Source organism: Phocoena sinus, chromosome 6 (assembly GCF_008692025.1).
Source record: "Phocoena sinus isolate mPhoSin1 chromosome 6, mPhoSin1.pri, whole genome shotgun sequence".
Classification (NCBI taxonomy): domain Eukaryota; kingdom Metazoa; phylum Chordata; class Mammalia; order Artiodactyla; family Phocoenidae; genus Phocoena; species Phocoena sinus.
In genome coordinates, this window is record NC_045768.1 from 30,574,711 (window position 1) to 30,590,015 (window position 15,305).

General features: G+C 40.9%; 1 protein-coding gene across 1 annotated transcript in view; it reads left to right on the forward strand.

Moving 5' to 3' along the window:
• The first annotated feature begins 609 nt into the window (after positions 1-609).
• GRIN3A (glutamate ionotropic receptor NMDA type subunit 3A) overlaps positions 610-15,305 on the forward strand; it is a 143,279-nt gene continuing 128,583 nt past the window's right edge. Inside the window, exon 1 of the mRNA XM_032633838.1 lies at positions 610-1,308. Coding sequence (XP_032489729.1) covers positions 610-1,308 — 699 coding nt within the window. The remainder of the gene's footprint in view (positions 1,309-15,305) is intronic.

The window sequence follows — 15,305 nt, forward strand, 5'->3', positions numbered from 1 at the left end:
CGGAGAGAGGACGAAAGAAAGGAAGAGAGGAAGTAGCGAGGGAAGAAGAAAAATGAAGCCAGCGCTGGGAGAGCCCGCGAGAGGGTGGCCGACGGTGGAGCAAGGAGGATTTGGCTGCTTTTCCGCACCCCGGGCGTGAACGCCTTCTCCTGCGCGACCCCAAGGAAATAAGTGGGTCTCGCCTGGGCGAGAAAAGAATCCAAGTGAGAACCTTGCCTCCTCGGTCACCGTTGCCCCCTAGGAATCCCAGCCGCTTCTCAGTCCTGCTTCCCCGCGGGGCCGTACGCAGTGCCCAAGCCGCCCTGCGGATGGGGCGGGCGGGGAACAAGCACCCAAGCCGCGGGTGACCAGCGCCGCCCGCCCCGCTCAGCGCAGGGACCGGGCGGGCAGAGGATGCGAGGCGGAGGGACTTGGGAGCAGGTCCCGAGACTGCCTAGGGCGCGCTAGGTTCCAACTTGGATGGCCCGGAGTCCGCTTCAGCTCCTGGGACAGCTTCGCCACGCGGAGTGAGCTGCCGGCGGAACCTGGGGGCGGGGACCTTAGGCTGAGGCTGCCGGGGGGAGAGCCGGGGTCAGGAGGGGGCGCGCTTTCTCCCTGCGGGTCTCAGTAATGAGGAGATTGAGTTTGTGGTGGCTGCTGAGCAGGGTCTGTCTGCTGCTGCCGCCGCCCTGCGCACTGGTGCTGGCCGGGGTGCCCGGCTCCTCCTCGCACCCGCAACCCTGCCAGATCCTCAAGCGCATCGGACACGCGGTGAGGGTGGGCGCGGTGCACTTGCAGCCCTGGACCACGGCCCCCCGCACGGCCAGCCGCGCCCCGGACGGCAGCCGGACAGGCGCCCAGCGAGATGAACCTGAGCCAGGTACTTGGCGGTCCCCGGCGCCCTCGCCGGGCGCACGCTGGTTGGGGAGCGCCCTGTATGGCCGGGGGCCGCCGGGCGCACGGAAGCCCGGGGAGGGCGACCGGGCCGAGACCCTGTGGCCTCGGGATGCCCTCCTCTTCGCCGTGGACAACCTGAACCGAGTGGAAGGGCTGCTGCCCTACAACCTGTCTTTGGAAGTAGTGATGGCCATTGAGGCGGGCCTGGGCGATCTGCCGCTCTTGCCCTTCTCCTCCCCTAGCTCGCCGTGGAGCAGTGACCCTTTCTCCTTTCTGCAGAGCGTGTGTCACACCGTGGTGGTGCAAGGGGTATCGGCGCTGCTCGCCTTCCCCCAGGGCCTGGGCGAGATGATGGAGCTCGACTTGGTCAGCTCCGTCCTGCACATTCCAGTTATCAGCATCGTGCGCCACGAGTTTCCGCGGGAGAGTCAGGTGAGAGGAGTCTGGGGCGTGGAGTGGAGATGGGCACCGCTGGGGGCCGGGATGGTAGCGGGGGCGGAGGGTGGGCGGAGGAAGAGAACGCGGGTGAAGACCTGCGGGTCGTGGGGCTTTGCAACTTTGATATTGTTTAAGGATCGGACCATATCCGTAGCTTACAGGTAGAAGGATCTCAGTAGAAGTAAAAGAAAACATTTTAAAGCGCAGATGGAAATAAAATGAGAGGTAGAGTAGCAGATGGAAGTAAGGAAGTGGGAGAATATGCGAAAAAATCTTCACGTTTTGACCAGTTGGGAGAAACATAGTGGATACCCTATGGAAGTATTGAATAGAAGTCGAAGTTCGGGAGCGTGGAGAGCAGTCGAGGTTCTAATGACTAGCGTGGGGAATGGGCATAGAAGATCCCAGACTGCCAGAGTCTTTCACTCCCCTGAGGAACTCTAAAAGCACCTGTCGGAAAGAGCACCTGCCCCTTCCGACTTCTTTAGACGATGTCCCTGAGCTTTAGGCGACGGTGTAAAGAAGAAAACACCTCCCTCTGAATTCCTTTGAGTAAACAGAAAATCTGCAATTAGTACAGAAGCAATAGGTAGAGTGGTTAATTAGTCTTGGGTATTGAAAGGCATTAGAAATATTATCTGATACCGTAAAAATGGATGGGAGGACTCATTTGGGATTGTTTCTTTGTTCCTACTCTCTCTCTATGTGATATGGGTTCAAAGACTGGCTATATTTAGTTGTGTTCAGCCCATTTCTGCTCCAATTATCTAGAAGTAAAGAAGACTATAATGATTTAGTTTCCTGTGGGTTAACAATATATATATATATATAGTTTCAATAAAGGAAGCTACTTGAGAACTTAACTGTTGACAATAAGATAAATATTTACAGAGAAGGTGGGGTCCTTTTAGCAATAGGAGTTTTCTGCATTTTGTGCATTATTTTTTAATAAAATATCAAGCATTATTGAGTCTTGCACAAAGTATTTATGAAACAAATAGGTAGTTGGTGTTGGTCCCATTTTAAAAACTGAGAAACTGAGGAAAGTTCTGGGGCTTGATCAACATTGGTTGGTGTACTAATAATAGATTCCAGACTCGGGAGAATTTCTAACTCTATATCATTTTCATTCTATCACTGTAGCTGGAAAAAAATATTTCTAATCTCTCTTCTACTTTCGATATATATACAGAGATAAAAAAATAAAATGAGTAAGAGCAAATATATGTGAAAAGTTTGATCAAATCTATGTGTAAAATATAAAGAGAGTACTAAAGGTTTCTTTTCTAGAAAAATGAATCTTACATTTTTAATTTTAGGAAGGGCAGCCTCAGGCTACTTTCAGCAGTTGCCCAGAAGATTTCTATTTAATGCTGAACTGTAGAGATTTGATCTGCAGAGTGCAGGCTAATTAACTTTTATCTGAAATATTTCCGTCACCTGAATCTGAATGACTGTAGGCAGCAGATGGGAAGGCATGGAAAACACAGGTGCACAATGCTGCCAATGCCCAGTGTTATAAACATGAAATTGCATCCATAAGGTATATCATTATTAATAGATATGCAGAATAAGATCTAACAAATGCAAGAGTCAGCATCACTTGCTTCTCATCATTGCTTCTTTATTACCTAATACTTCATACATGCCAACAGTGTTCACATTCTCCAGACTCCTTTCCATTTGTAGATTGTTTGGCAAGAGTCTTAAATAGCAAGAATTTTCCCCAAAATTAGTGTTCCTTAGTTAGAAGTGAAATTGTCTGTGCTCCATGATGAATTTTTGTAGTATACAGCACACTACAACTTGGAGACCAGAGAAACTGTGAAGAAGCATCTAGAATAAGTAAATTTCAAAGCTTTAGGATCACTGAAGGATGAAGAGTCCTCCAGGGACAACCTTGCAAGCTGACAATAAAATAAACTCTATGTCAAGCACATTTACTTCTGTATTTCAATTCAGAAGTGTATTTTAAATCACTGTTGTCATTGTTACTTTCATGACACATCTTGAAAGGGAGGGCTTATTTTATTAACTCAGATCTAGTTTGGCCAACTGAGGACATTTTCTTTCATTTATCTTTGTATTTTAAATTCAAACATATCTAACCTGTCTTACTTTTAGTATATAATTTAAATGTCATTCTATAATGTCCTATATTTAAAATGTACAGCTCAATGTCAAGTCACTGTAACATGTAATTTTAGGATATGACCACCATCTGCTTTCAGCAAAAATAATAACTGATCTTCCCCTGGCTTCTGAAAAGTGGACCTTTCTCTAATACAATGATGTGATTTTTTTTTAAGCTTTCTCAATATAAAAGAATGATGAAGTCATTTTACACATTAAATCAAATTGACTTAGCCACTGTCCTTATTAGAATCTATGCCCAGTGACCTAATTTGTTGACTGTGCCAGTGCATGATTAAAGGATTCCAGAAGAGAGTGGACTTGTCCACACAATCAGACAAATCAAACTTGCTTTTAGAGCAGGAGCAGCCACGATGTTTTCTCCCACTTTCTTTTGGGCTACTGATTTCTTTCATATGAAACCTTTAATTAGTAAATAATGGTTTTGATGGCATCCTGCCACAACTCCTGAATGGAAAGAGATACCACTGATATGATCAAACCCCTGAGAGTAGCATAGTCGTTTTATTTCAGTATACTATTTATTTGAAACATAAACACATAGGTTCATCAGCTTGGAAGGAACCAACTTCCTTCAATCAGGGAAATCCATTAAAATTAGATCGTTAGCTACCCACTTTTGGAAACCGTATGTGTATTATCACTACATAATAAAAGCTTAATACAACATTACATATAGGATAGAGTCAAAGCATGCTTCTACCCCCAAAATTCTGACTTTATCACACCCAAACCTCCACTTGAGGCCAACTAAATTCTGTTCCCATGACCTTCAAATAATGATTCTGCACATGGATGCAGTTAACATTTACATTTAAGTAACATTCAGCTCCTCCAGTTCTTTCTTTCTCTTCACTCCCCCTACTACTTTTTCTTCTGAGAGTTTGTATTGTTTCTCCAAAGTTAATGCCTCAAATTTACCTACTGAGGTAGTGACAGATACACATTTCTTTCTAAAATGTGTATCTCATGTTAATTCCATATTGGTTTCATTAGGCAGAGTTAATGGAGTATTATAATTGGCTTATAGATTCAAACCCACGCAATTAAAAGGTGACCACACTACTATTTTCTTCTCTTGTTGAATGTACCATGTGCCTGTCTCGCGAGCCATATATGCTAACTAATTAGCATATGTTTTTTCCCATGGAAATATAAGTGTTTTGGATGGTCCATTTTTATAATACAGGGCTAAGTACTGAATTCTGTTTATTAGAATTTCGCTTACATGGTGCCACTTCTGTATGGTACAAGGGACAAAGCAGTGATATCACAATATAACTTACGTGCCTCATGAGGGGACAAGTAAAGGACATTTATTTTTAAAACATCTGATCTCAACTGTGGTGGTTTTCCTTGACTTTCCCTATTCAAGGCACTGTTCTTTCTCCTCTGGGGGAAATGTATTCTGCAATTCATGATGAATGGCTGATAGTAGCACCTAACTGTTGCTGACTTCAAGGTAAATGATTTCAAATTAAATGTCAAGTGATGCAAAACTTTTCTTAGCAGTGATCTTGCACACGTTCCTCTTGAAAAACAGAGACCTGGGATTAATTTGGAATTTCCATTCTGGGAATTTTGTTTACAATGCTTACTTATTTTTCTAGATAAATAGAGCAGAAGAGACTAGCACACACCATTCATTGGGCAATTAATCTGTCTCACCCCTTTTCTTTGGGCCTGCCATAGAATAGTCATAGAGAATCTTGGGTCTTGATCTCCTTGGCTATTATATCTTAGAGTTAACTTATGACTGAATCAACTGAAAACCCATTTTGGTGTCTAATTCCTTAATGTTTTATCTTCTGGTGTGGCAGAAATCACCTTGGATTTTGTGCCACTAGATTTTATTTCATGAATACCTCCGGTCACATTCCAGTCATGCTGGTTAAACGAGCATGACATAATGAAAGGTATATTAAACAGTACTCAAAAAAAGACTCAGTGTACCTCTGCCTCTTACTGGCCATGGAATCTTAGTGACTCTATCTGTGAGCATCTAGGCTTGTCAATCAAAAGAAGGTTACTTTACCAACCTGACAGAGTTGTTGTGTGAATCAAATAAGAAAGTGAAGTACTTTGGAAAAATTTATAGTGTTAGCTAAATAACCAGTAGAGAGGTGTTGGTTTTGATCTGATAAGAATCATTCTAGTCCTAATTCACCACTAATTCTCCATTAGTTGCTACTAATCAAAATAGAATGTGATTCACAGTGTAACATGTCTTCATCTTCCACCTTACTCTCTACCCACTTCCTCATTTTATTTTTCTTAAAAAAAAAAAGTAAGTGGGTTTAGCACCCACCTGCAAAAAGAACTATGTTCCTAACTAGCTTGCACCCTTGCCTAGGATTAAAGACATGCCATAGGTACTGTTTCTATACCAATGGCAAATCTTTATAAATGCACATCATCAATGCAGTTTCTAGAGCCTTAGGTATTGCCATAGAAGCTTCAATAAGATGCCCAAGGTTTTTCAGAAATGTTGGTCTCTCTCATTTCTCCTATAGGAGAAATTATAGTAAATTCCTCATGAGACTATGGACACACAGTCTAACCTCTCTACCCCAACTCCGCCTACCATACCACTAAGCCCACTGTTCGGCTCATCTGACATTATTTTCTTGGCAAGTCTTTCTTAATGAAGAAGGCAGTGTGTTGGTTCATATTTGGTTCATACTGGCACAAGCTCCTTGTCTCATTTTGGATAGACAACAGTTTGCAAACCAGCTACTTTGAGTATCATTGCCCTAGGCAAATACGTGGAGCTCTCATAACAAGGTGTTGTACACTTTAGTGGCACCACTAAATGCAGAGATGAGAATCTCATTGTCTTTTCTCCTGCCTACTCTAGCTACTCCCATTCACATACACAAAAGAGTAGAGAAACAGTACAGCACTAGAAATGGGATGCAGAATCTCTAAAACTAGGCAAGAAGGAAGAAAGGACATCTCAGCGTCTGCCACATTGCTTTCTGAGTAAATGCATGAAAAACAAACTAATGGCAATCTTTAAGCCACTCATTTCTTTCTCAGATCTTTCCTGTATGGGAAGGTGGGAGAAGAGAGCAATGGGGAAAAGGTAAACAAGAAGTAAGCCAGCCACCTTCCCTCAACCTAACACCTCAGCTAGACTTTCAGATCTCCTGACAGTGAAGGAGTCAGACACTTTCAGGGGAGACTGTGTTTCTCCTGTACTGAGGGCATGGTTTAAAGCATATTTCACACTAAATATCCAATCATAGAAGTTTATTACATATTAATTTTGTCTTCATTTTTCTTATATGCACAAAAAATAGTGGAATAAAAAAGGTGCAAGATTAACTTGGAAGACTAACCACTTGATCTAAATGAAAAATCATTCTTTACAGCATGATATCTAAATGTAGCATCTGCTGCTGTACCAATTAAACCATTATATTAGTGCACAGTCTGCTGACAATGACTTTTAAATTATGAAGTAGAGGTCAATACTTCTTAAACAAATTTCCTTTTTCTAGCTTACATGTCGTAAGTGATAGTTCAAAGTCCTCCATGATGAACACCAAATTTTGATAAGCTGTACAAGACACATTCATTGTCAACTTTCTTGAGAAACAGAGATGTATTTCTAAATTTATTATTTAACAAATACTTTTCAATAAAGTATTGATACCAAGTGTGTTTATTTCAGAATAAAAAGTTGTTACCAAATATTAAAAAAAGTTTAATTAAATGAATCATGATATATCAATATCTTTACAATGGAATACTGCATACCCATTCAAAATGAAAATATTTGTTGACACAGAGAGATAAAAAGTATACATTGGGGCTTTCCTGGTGGCGCAGTGGTTGAGAGTCCACCTGCCGATGCAGGGGACATGGGTTCGTGCCCCGGTCCGGGAAGATCCCACATGCCGTGGAGCGGCTGGGCCCGTGAGCCATGGCTGCTGAGCCTGTGCGTCCGGAGCCTGTGCTCCGCAACGGGAGAGGCTACAACAGTGAGAGGCCCGCGTACCACAAAAAAAAAAAAAAAAAAAAAAAGTATACATTGTATGTAAAGTGTAACCTTCTGTAAAATATAAAGTCTAGAATTTTATTTATAAAAATGTTAAATGTGATTGTAACTGAATGGTAGAAGTCCACATTTTCCCCTGTGTATGCTTCTATTGATATTTTTCTAAAAATAAGTATGTATTACCTACACAATTAAAAATAATAAGAGAAAAAAAGACAAGTTACCTTCAAATTTCCTCACCAGTGCTTTTAATACTTCGTATGAAAGTATAGACTTCAGGAACAAATTAATTGTAGTATATGTTTAAATTTATCCTTTCACATCTATATTTCAATTTTATCCTCACAATTATTTTGTGAAGTGAGCAAGACAGTATTTATTTTACAAATCAGACAATAATAACATATAGATGGAAGAAATACAAAGTAGGGGTGAAGAGAATAGGTTTTTGAGAAGCACAGACCTATGTTTGAATCTTAGCTCTACAACTTTCTAGACATCTTTCCTTGAGAAAACATGCCTGATGTCTCTATGCCTCAATTTTTGATCCACAAAATATGACTGTCTCATAAAGTTACGGTGAGGATGATATCGTGTCTGCAAAATTCTAAGCACAGTACCTAGAGCACTGTGTATTCTTATTCTAATGATCATGCTTTTAGCACATAGTGTTGATGTAGCTTACTAAAAAAACTAAATCAGAATGAGAACTCAAATATTCTAGCTTGCTCTCTCCAGAGCACTTCTAGATGCATTTTTGTATGTATATGATATTTAGGCTTAAGCGATCTGGTTCCAGTGGACCAAGCCTAAGGAAGAAAAAAAAAAAGATTCTGCTGTTTTGAAAGCCCACTTAGAATTCCAACTCACTGAGGTGCACCTCAGGTTAGGTATGTGTAAATTTGGTCAGCAATGAAGTGAACTTTGAGGTCCAGTTTCAACTAGTTGCTTTTTTTGTATGGATTCTAAATGATTGGATCTTTGGACCAGTTATGTCAGAGGTAAAAAGTAGTGTTCTATTTCTATCTGTCGGTATTAGTGAGGAATTCACAAGTCTTATCTACTACCCTGATTTCTCATAGGAGGCTTCTAGGAACTAAAGGAGCAGTAGAAACATGACCCAGTTGATGGTCTAGACTTCTTGGGGGAGAAGGGGAGAAAGGGGTTGTTAGAAAGGGGAGAGTCTTACCTGACATGGATTGAATGTTCAGAAGTTTCCCTTTTTTCATGCAGGCTTTATCCATACTAATGGAACTGACTTGTGGCATTTATTAGATCAAAGTTTAGACAGTAGCACTGTTATATACTAAGGATTATAAAAAAGGATATCCATAAGGCAGACTGTGGTTGAATCCTAACTATAACAAAATTGTTTGATGTGTACAATTTTCAGGGACTTTTAAAATGTGTATCGCTTTTCTAATTATAAAAGTAATGCATATGCGCTACTACCCCATGGGTGTCCTCATATAACCTTCAGTAACATTTTGATATATTTTATTCTCTCAAGGATAATGGTTTAAAATTTTTAGAAACACTTGGGTCCAAGTAAAAGAAGCCTTATTGTCACTCCAATTGGACGATGGCATCAAAGAACAGGAGAAAGGAATTCATCTTTTTTTTTCTGAAAAGTCAGAGTTGACATGGCTTTGAAGCATGGACATTCTGAGTTGATGGTATTTCTGTATTAAAAGGTGGTATTTTCCTTTGTATTTGAGTCTAGCTTTATATTTTCATTGCTCTGCAAGTGCTAAGCCTGTACAGTTCCAGACAATGGCTCTGTCTGGATCTTTCAGTAGCATTCTTAGGAATGACTTAGACATGGGTTGTCACTACTTTCTTCTCAGTTAGGGGTGGTCATTAACTGAACTTTCAGTATCAAGCACTTTGATGGCTGCACAACCTGCATACAATCAATTGGTGTATTTTTCTATTGAAAGCCTCAACTCAAAGCCAAACAAAAGTTGGGTGAATACTCTCCAGTTTAAAAATAAAAATTTTTATTTCCATAAACGAAGTTAGATGCTCAGCATGTCTTTATCTAATAGAATTACAATCTGGCTCACTTGTGGAATTCTATTTGTTCAGTCCCAACCAGATGTACTTAAACAGGGATTCCATTAAGCAAAGAATTTGCTTCTATGTGTTGTGAATTTAATAGGTTCATATAGAGCACTATTATTGTTTTAATGCTATACAAGGAGTTAATTTGAGTCACGTCACATAGTGTGTTATACACATAAGGAAATGAATGATAAATGCAAGCCTGAATTAATCCAATGTGCCTTCGCCTGGTTGCAGGCACAGAGCGCCATCTAGTGGTCTCTAAAATATAGCTTTAAGTTAGAGCATCCTAAGAATCCAACCTCTCAAGGCAGGAAAGGACTCCAAGCAGCGTTTAGTCCATTTCTTGGTCTTTTGACTATGGGAAATCTAGGTTAGTCCATCTAAGAAAAGATCTTCTTCTGCCTTCTAAGAAGATCCAACAATCTCTGCTGTTCTGTCACCATAATTGCAGTTATAAACCTTAAAGTAAGATAGCTCAGAGTGTGTGTCTAGAGAGGTTGGGAGGAAAATGTGAATGACTAACTTTAGAAATGTAGGATAGATAATTATTTTTAGCAGCTGTATTTACTATCACTCTGGTTTATGATGCAGCTTGAAAAGATGTAGCCATTATTGTGTTAAGCATATCATTTGTTCCTTTATTTCTGATTATTAAAAATTATGTTCTTTGTAGATAATTCTTAAAGTTAATAAAATGCCAAAGAATAAAATTAAAATCACCCATAAACCCAGAAAGGCTCAACCCACATAGAATGGTTTCCCCTGCATGCCAAGTTATATGTCCTCCCTTACTCCAAACAGCAGTGACCAGCCTCCCAAGTTAAGTGCTCAATATAAAGCTTAGAATACAGCAAGAAATAAAATAGCAAAGCCCTTGCTGTTAAAGAACTTATATTCTAGTCAGGGAGGCAGACAATAAGACATACAAACAAATAAATATATAATATGGTATTATTAAGTAAAGGCAAGTACAATGGAGAAAATAAATCAGGGTAAAGGATTAAAGAATGATGATGGTTAGTCACAAAGTCCTGTCTGAAGAGGTGACATTTGACCAGAGGTTGAAGTAAGGAGTGAGCCATGCAAATTTCTGAGGGAAAAACATTACAAGCAAAGAGAACAAAAGTGCAAAGACCCTGAGGTAGGAATGAGCATAGCAATAAATATTTGTTGAATCCATAACACTATTTGCTAACAAGTTCAAACAATTTCAAAGAAGGAGGTATAAATAATGAGGCAAAAACGAGCTTTAGTACACTCCTACATATGGGCATTTCCCAAGGTTTAGACTCTTGATTTTGTCTCCTTGCATATGGCAACACCAGGAATTTCTAACTGGAATCTCCAGTTATATCTCTCATTCTCACCTCAAACTCAAAATATTTAAAGACATCCTGAGATGGTGTCCCCTCCCACCTATAACGAGATTTCTCATTAGCATCTTTGACTTCTCCCTTTTCTTGGCACCTGGTTCTGTTGCCTTCCTCAGTATGTTTTGCATGTCCTTATTCTTCCTTCTAATTTTCACAGGACATTAGCTCCTCCCACCCATACTCTTGAATAGCCCCTAATATCTCTAGTTCCTTTCCTCCAAACCATTCTGCACACCACTGCTAGATAAATCTTCTTAAAGCAAGCAACTTTCATTCATTTATTCATTCTTTCATTCAGCAAACACAAAGTATACTGCACTGAGTCTAATGCCTCCCCATTGCTCAAAACACACTTTACTATGGCAATATTATCATTCTTTTTCCACTCATCAACACTCCTGATGGATGAAACCCATATCTTAGTAACAATCACTACAAGAGTAATTCACAAAATTGGAGCAGGATCCACCAGCCTTAAAGGAATCTATCAGATTCTCTAGCTTTTTTGAATATAGTTCAAAAAAGCATTCCATCCCCAAATCCCAAGATTCTGACATGCCTCCCCTAAAGCCAGAGAAACACAGGTCAATAACTATCAGCAATCTTACAGAACCTGGTCCTCGGGGCCTTCCACAAACATGTGCAGATAATTCTTTCCAATTGGTGACATTCTGTTGAGATACAGGTGCCCAGAAAGCATAAGATCTCTAGGAATTAAAATGTGTGTGTGATTACTTTTTTAAAAATCAATAAATGTAAATCATTATATTAAAAAGCATTTCTCTGTTATATATCTATATAGAAAGATATGCACCAAGTTGTCGTGATTTGCAGATGAATTAATCTCTAATACAGAATTGATTTTTCCATTGAAACAATGTTATCTGTGGCTGTTAAGACCTCAGGCCAGGGCACAAGAGCCTGTTTGATCATAATATAGCAGAACTCTGATTTTTATAGTTCTGTAGACACCAAACACTATCTGTAACAAGGCTCTTGTTGTTTGAGATCAAGGGGATGTGGAGTGAGGAGGGGAACCAGAAGACCTGTCTTCGAGAACCACCTGAATGGCTTTGGAAACCTCTCTGAGCCTCAATTTCTTCCATTATAAATTATAAATAGTACTCATTAAACAGGTATTTATTGAGCACCTACCATGCTATTTTAAAGAATTGATAAGGGTTTCAGTGAGTTAATATACATAAAAACACTTTGTACGTTCAAATTTTAAAAACAGATGAGAAGCATTTTTATTGAAACATCTTTTTCTTCGGGAAAATGATTCTAATTTCAGTTTGAGAAGGCCAGGGCACATCTTCCTGGGCACTCATTTGGCAGTAGGAACAGCCCGCCCATGTTCTATCGCCCTGCATTGAACTGGAGTGGTTGTACTGTAACTCCTAAATGGTCAGCGGCAGCTGGAGAGGGAGGAAAGAGGAGCAGGGTTTCCCACTTCCCAAATGGACTAAAACAGTGCTCCCCCTAACCGCCTACATAGTCTGTCACCTGTCCTAGACCTGAGGGGCACTGAGGGAGCTTGAGGAACTAACAGGATAGGAGACCCACAGCCAGGACACAGATTAGAATGAGACACTTTGGAAAGCAAATACTAAACCTAAGGGGCTTCCCTGGTGGCTCAGTGGTTGAGAATCTGCCTGCCAGTGCAGGGGACACGGGTTCAAGCCCTGGTCTGGGAAGATCCCACATGCCTCGGAGCAACAAAGCCCGTGCGCCACAACTACTGAGCCTGCGCGTCTGGAGCCTGTGCTCCGCAACAAGAGAGGCCGCGATAGTGAGAAGCCCGCGCACCGCAATGAAGAGTGGCCCCCGCTTGCCGCAACTAGAAAAAGCCCTCGCACAGAAACGAAGACCCAACACAGCCAAAAATAAATTAATTAATTTAAAAAAAAAGAAACTACCATTTGTCAAATTAAAAAAAATACTAAAGCTAAGATTGCCTGCTTATATTCATAAAAATCCATTAGTTAAGAGTTTTGAGATTGCATCAATTTCTAAATAATAGTCCATCATAGGTTAGAATACTGGAAAATAATTAAATCTCATTCTGACCTTTATTTCAAGTCTGCCTTTAACACTTGCTGAGCAGCAGCCACTTAAAGATCTTTGCATCTTCATCAAGAAATAGCTGCAGCTCAGGCCAGGAGAATGGGAATAAACCAACAGGCTAACCGTGGCCACACCACCACGTCTGCCAGTAGTTCAATCACCTCCATTCTTGACTTCTCTGCCTCCATTCTTGGATCCTCCATTATATTCTCCAAGCTGCTGTCAGAAGAGTAGTTCGCTAGCTGCTTGAACTTCCCTACTTCCTAAAAACAACAGCATTGTTTCCCAAACTTTAGGCATCCATGTACAGCCCTCATAATTTCTGCTGTATCTCTGATCACCTATTGCTATTTTTTAAATTAACTGTTTTAATTAAATTTATTTTTAAAGATCTTTTCATCATGACACTAATGAAAAAACAGTACCCCTTGCCATAAATAGAAGTTAACTGTGAAAATAAGTAGACAATGAAAACAAAGTAATTCTGGCTAGGTAGAATTGCCTGAGTTTTTTTTTTTAAAGGGAAAATTTCCAGATGTTAGAGAAGTGTTAAAGACACACTGACACCAAACTGAGGCTTTCTCCTTGATTTAGCAGAGGGATTAAACATTTAATTGAAAGGGGATTAACTTTCTCACTATGCAATTCAGAGTTTTTGAACGTCAAGCCCCCCAAGCAACCTAAAATCCTCTCAGGAACCCCCGACACTCTGCAAAGCTCTCACCTATAGGATGAATTCTAAGCAGCTTTTTTTTTTTTTTTTTTTTTTTTTGCAGTACGCGGGTCTCTCACTGTTGTGGCCTCTCCCGCCGCGGAGCACAGGCTCCGGACGCGCAGGCTCAGCGGCCATGGCCCACGGGCCCAGCCGCTCCGCGGCATGTGGGATCTCCCCAGACCGGGGCACGAACCCGCGTCCCCTGCACCGGCAGGCGGACTCCCAGCCACTGCGCCACCAGGGAAGCCCCTAAGCAGCTTTTGTGTGATATTCAAGGCCTTTCATCACCTGAGCCTGGCTTAATTCTCGTATCTTCTAGATACTAACCCTCACCCCGTGCACTCCACTCAGCAATGCCCACGTGCACATGCTGCTCTCACTGCCTGGAATGCCCTTTTCCCGGTGTCTGCATGAAACTCTTATTCAACATTCAAAACTTTGCTTACATATCACCTGTGCAGTCTGCTGCCCACCCTATCCCTACCCCAGTTTATCACTTTAACTTCTGTGTCATTTCTACCATGACCATTCTTCTTCTCTAGATCTGTTGCACAGCCATGTAATTATTTGTTCACATATGTGTCTCTCTCCTCCACTAAATAGAACCCTAAGCTTCTAGCACAGTGGGTGGCTCATAAGAGATGCTCAGTGACTATTGATCAAACTGAATCAATGGTCCGTTTCCATCCTTTCCAGTGTAACGGAACTAAGTAACACCTGTGGGAAAGTCCTCATCTTTCAAGGTGGGGGTGATGTGAACCTAAGAAATGTCCCACTTTATGAAAAAAATTCTCATTCACTGGGTGGATAGAGTTCACGACCACCCAGAATTTACTGTGTTATGTAGAACAAAGCTGGAAGAGTAAGGTCGTGAGGAAATTGATTTTGTAAGAAGTAGAAAAAGTGTTTCTACCACGCTATTAAATTTTTCATTGTCCCCAGATAAAAGTGATGTCTTTCTCCTGGCTTTGAGTCACTGCATTCCCAAATTCTCGCCCCCGTCCCCCAGCCAATGTCACTATATTGTGTGGCCAAAAATTCTTGACATGTAAAATTAGAGAAAGTCAGAGTTGATGAAAAGTAAAGTTACTGGAAATAATCATTGGTGAAAAAGAGAAAAAGCCTGGAATTGTATTTTATCCTGTCATCTCTTACCAAACAAAACATCAGGGAATCAGACAAGAATTCAGATCTGGCTAAGGTTAGCCAGTTCTATTCCTAGCTTCCCATTGTACTCACTGTTTTTCTATCAATAAGTATATAATTCCTTAGGCTTTCAGCCCCTGGAGTGGTGGCCATCTGTGTGTCAGCAACACCCAGATAACTTTTCAAAATATGGATTCTCAGACTTATCAAATCAGAATCCCTGGGGTTGGAGTGTAGAAATCTATCCCAAAACCAAACAACTTTGCTGGTGATTGTGTCCACAGGTGATTCCGAGTATATTTTGGGGACCACGTTATCCTAAGAGTCTCCCCTAATGTTCAGACTGTGACTGGGTACCACCTGAAACAAAATCACAAGTAGGTAACTTCTCTAAAGTCTAGATTCTAGACTCACTGAATTCCACTAAGTTATATGCCGTGGCCTGATATCTGCTTTTTTTTTTTTA